The 4,495-nt window shown below is 48.2% G+C and overlaps 1 protein-coding gene across 1 annotated transcript; it reads left to right on the top strand.

Moving 5' to 3' along the window:
• The first annotated feature begins 566 nt into the window (after positions 1–566).
• Positions 567–4,167, top strand: gpr142 (G protein-coupled receptor 142). The gene is given in 4 exon segments (XM_021581425.3): positions 567–711; positions 2,465–2,622; positions 2,949–3,611; positions 3,613–4,167. Coding segments are annotated over 4 exon segments (1,116 nt in total). The 3' UTR covers positions 3,763–4,167.
• Positions 4,168–4,495: the final 328 nt, after the last annotated feature.

The following is a 4,495-nucleotide window of genomic DNA, read 5'->3' as shown; positions in this document are numbered from 1 at the left end:
GATGGAGCCAAATACAGGACCATTCTGGAAGAAAACCTGATGGAGTCTGCAAAAGACCTGAGACTGGGACGGAGATTTGTCTTCCAACAAGACAATGATCCAAAACATAAAGCAAAATCTACAATGGAATGGTTCAAAAATAAACATATCCAGGTGTTAGAATGGCCAAGTCAAAGTCCAGACCTGAATCCAATCGAGAATCTGTGGAAAGAACTGAAAACTGCTGTTCACAAATGCTCTCCATCCAACCTCACTGAGCTCGAGCTGTTTTGTTAAAAAAGTTTGAAATATCCAATAAATGTCGTTCGACTTCATGATTGTGTCCCACTTGTTGTTGATTCTTCGCAAAAAAATACAGTTTTATATCTTTATGTTTGAAGCCTGAAATGTGGCAAAAGGTCGCAAAGTTCAAGGGGGCCGAATACTTTCGCAAGGCACTGTATATCTCCCTCCCTCCCTCCCTCCCTCCGTCTCTTTGTCTCTCCATCTCCCTTACTCCCTCTCTTCCCATTTCCCACCCTCCCTTCAAATCTTTCCCTCTCTCTTCCAGGAGAACGACCAAGGTCATGTTTGATTGGCCCAACATAACAGTGCCCAGCTCTTCAGAGCAGGGCCTGAAACCAGGAGACGGGGATCTGCAGAGGTCTACATGTGTCCTGGGCTTCTTCCCTGTCATCTATTATAGCTCCCTCCTCTGTGTGGGAGTACCAGGTACATGCACGCATACAGTACACACACACATGCAGTCTCCAAAATGAACACTCCAACGTTCCTGAGCAACAAGACAAAAAAACAGTCACATTAATGGATTGTGTTCAGTTCAAGTAAACTGTGTTGTCATTGTCAGTGTTGTTGTGGGGCTACAACATTGGCAGACTGTGATGTGCTATTGATTCAACATAGGCAGGGATGGTTGTAGGGAGGGAGGGGAAGCAGGAGACTAGAGGGCTCATCTGAGATCAGCCGCCTGCATTCCCTCACTCTGAATCCTCCAGCTGACCTTTTGGCACAGTGAACTAATTACTCCCAGTGGGGATTGAGAGGTCTGTGGGTTGGAGCGGAGGGCTGAAGACAGATGTGCACCAATTGTTTTTAGTGGGAATATCGTGCTATTGACAAGTCGCCGAAAAGAAACCCAGACAATGATAGCTGATTACATATAAATACAGCTGAAATCTATGCAGCTACTGTATGTCACACTACTGGAAAAACACACACATACACATACACAGACACAGACATATATACACAGACACTGCAGCCAGGCTATAAAAAAAGGGACTCTTGGAAATACTATCTGCTTCCTGAGAACAAATATCTCCCTCCTCCATAGAAAATATTCCGGTAATACCTCATGAGCCAAGTAGACTATATGTATAAATGTATGTGGACACCTCTTGAAATTTGTAGATTCGGCTATTTCAGCCACACCCATTGCTGACAGGTGTATAATATCGAGCACACGGCCATGCAATCTCCATAGACAAACATTGGCAGTAAAATGGCCTTACTAAAGAGCTCAGTGACTTTCAACGTGGCACCGTCATAGGATGCCACCTTTCCAACAAATCTGTTCGTCAAATTTCTGACCTGCTAGAGCTGCCCCCGGTCAACCTCAAGTGCTGTTATTTTTAAGTGGAAATGTCTAGGAGCAGCACTGGCTCAGCCGCGAAGTGACAGACCACATAAGCTCACAGAACTGGACCGTCGAGTGTTGAAGCACATTGTGCGTAAAAATCGTTTGTCCTTGGTTGCAACAGTCACTACCGAGTTCCAAACTGCCTCTGGAAGCAACATCAGCACAATAACTGTTTGTAGGGAGCTCCATGAAATGTGTTTCCAAGGTCAAGCAGCTGCACACAACACTAAGATCACCATGTGAAATGCGAGTTGGCTGGAGTGGTGTAAAGCTTGCCGCCATTGGACAGGGGCTGTTTTTCATGTTTCGGTGTAGGCCTCTTAGTTTCAGTCAAGGGAAATCTTAATGCTTCAGCATTCAATAAGACGATTCTGTGCTTCCAACTTTGTGGCAACAGTTTGGAGGCCCTTTCCTGTTTCAGCATGACAATGTGGTCATGCACAAAGCGCGGCCCACGCAGGAATGGTTTGTCGAAATCAGTGTGGAAGAACTTGAGTGGTCTGCACAGAGCCCTGACCTCAAACTTCGGGATTAATTATATTAATGCCCATGATTTTGGAAGGAGATGTTTGATAAGCAGGTGTCCACATACTTTTGGTCATGTAGTGTATAATGGACTTCAAATGGTGTTTAAATAAATGTTCTCTCTCTATCACTCTCTTACTCACTCTCCCTCCCCTCTCTCCCTCTTCCCCCTCTCCTTCTCCACTCTGCCCTCTCTCTATCCCCCAACCTCTCTCTGCCTCCCGTCTCTCCCTCCTCCCTCTCTCTGCCTCCCCACTCCCTCCCTGCCTCTCTCCACTCCCTCCCCCTTCAATCTATCAGTAAACATACTGACTGCAGTGGCTCTATCCCGGCTGGCAGCCCGTACTAAGAAGGCTATGCATGTGTACCTGCTGGCTCTGACAGGCTCTGACATCCTCTCCCAGCTCTTCATTATCTTCGTGGGCTTTCTGCTAGAAACAGCTGTGTTCCACCGTGAAGTAGGTACAGTAGTCCAGTGGTTAAGGAGGTGGACGTATAGCTAAAGGATTGCCAGCTCAAAACCCTGACAGTGCACTGAAAAAAAGTGGGCACAATTAGGTTGAGAAATGAGCAAAGGACAACATTTTATTGTTTGTTGTAATGAATGGACGATAAAGGTGTAGTGATCTGTTTTGGGAGAAAGTTTGAATTCTAATCGACCTGCCTACATGTTGTTTAAAGTACAGTAGATCAACGTTATCGTTTTGCTGTTATTGTGAATTTCCTTTCTCTTTGTCCTGACTTCTCACATAAAATTACATTTTTGTGTTTAATTGTATTCTAGGTCCCTACCCTCCTCCTGCGCTCGGTTAGCATGGCAGAGTTTGCTGCCAACCATGCCTCTATCTGGGCCACCGTACCCCTAACCGTGGACCGCTACGTGGCACTGTGCCATCCGCTCCTCCACCGCCAGATCAGCTACCCGGCACGAGCACGGCGGATTATCACCGTCGTCTTTTTCCTGGCGCTGTTGTCAGGCATACCATTCTTCTGGTGGTCTGACATGTGGCGCGTCGCCCGCCCGCCCACCTCTCTGGACTCTGCCCTCATATGGACACATGTGATGATAATCTACTTCCTGCCGTGTAGCATCTTCCTGGTTCTGAACTTGCTGATCATTCACCGGCTGCAGGCGCGGCAGAGACAGGTCCCGTGCCAGGAGGAGCGTGGTGGTAGCGGGGCCCGATTGGCCCCGCAGCGGCGCCTGGGTAAGAGCACCGCCATGCTGCTCGCCATTACCTCCGCGTTCGCCATCCTTTGGGCCCCCAGGACTATAGTGGTCATCTATCATCTATACGTGTCCTCAGTCCACAAGGACTGGCGGGTCCACCTTGCCTATGACCTGTCTAACATGCTGGCCATGCTCAACACTGCAGTCAACTTCTTCCTCTACTGTTTCGTCAGTAAGCCATTCAGAGCATCTGTGAGGGATGTTCTGTTGCTCAGGGGGGGGTCCGTTGTACCACCGAAGGATAATCCACAACCAGCAGGCCCAAGACAAAGCCTCTACGTCCTTGCTGTCTAGCGGGACAAATGCTCACACCGAGACTACCAACCGCACCCCCCTAACACCCTGCAGGGCTAACGAGACCATGTGACCCTGACCTTGATCCTTAATCCTGAGATGAGACCCCTCTAATTGAGACCAACCCCCTCGTCCACCCCATCTCTCCATCCCCTCTATTATGCCATTCCTCCAGCCCATGAACAGTATGACTTTGACCTTAACTATGGGTCCTCCCTAATTCAGACAAACCCTGTACCCTCTTCCCTCCTTCTCCTATTCCATGCCTCTATCCGTCCCCTCCATCCCCCCATTCCACTGTCCCCCCAACACCCCATCCCACAGACCAAGTGACCTTGAAGTTTAGACACCCCCTTAATTGAGACCAAACCCTCCACTCACCCCATCCCCTCATCCCACGAACCATGTGACCTTCACCCTGAGACCCCAGATCAACCCCCTTTACCCATCCTCTTATTGCCCCATCTCTCTATCCCTCCATCCCACCATCCATCCCCCTATCCCACGGTTGCCCTAGGCACTTATGACCTCTGAACCACAGAGAACCACAGAGTGCATTCCAGCCATGTTCCGTGGACAGCTGCCAATCACCCTTTGAGGTGAACATTCTCAAAGGGCCTTTTCCTGAACTGTTGTTGGACTCAAAACAAGCAGAATGTTTTCTGATTCAACATGTTATTTATTATGTCCAGCGGGAATCAGTTTAAAATTGCACAAAGTATTTATTTTTAGTTAGGGGGAAGATTTGGCTTGTGACATTACGAGTGCTTGGCTTGACTTTATGTTACTTTCCATATATGGAAGCT

This window comes from Oncorhynchus mykiss, chromosome 23 (assembly GCF_057628025.1).
Source record: "Oncorhynchus mykiss isolate SJ-2025 chromosome 23, ASM5762802v1, whole genome shotgun sequence".
Lineage (NCBI taxonomy): Eukaryota > Metazoa > Chordata > Actinopteri > Salmoniformes > Salmonidae > Oncorhynchus > Oncorhynchus mykiss.
The sequence above is the reverse complement of the archived record's forward strand: the minus strand, read 5'-3'. Positions and strand labels throughout refer to the sequence as shown.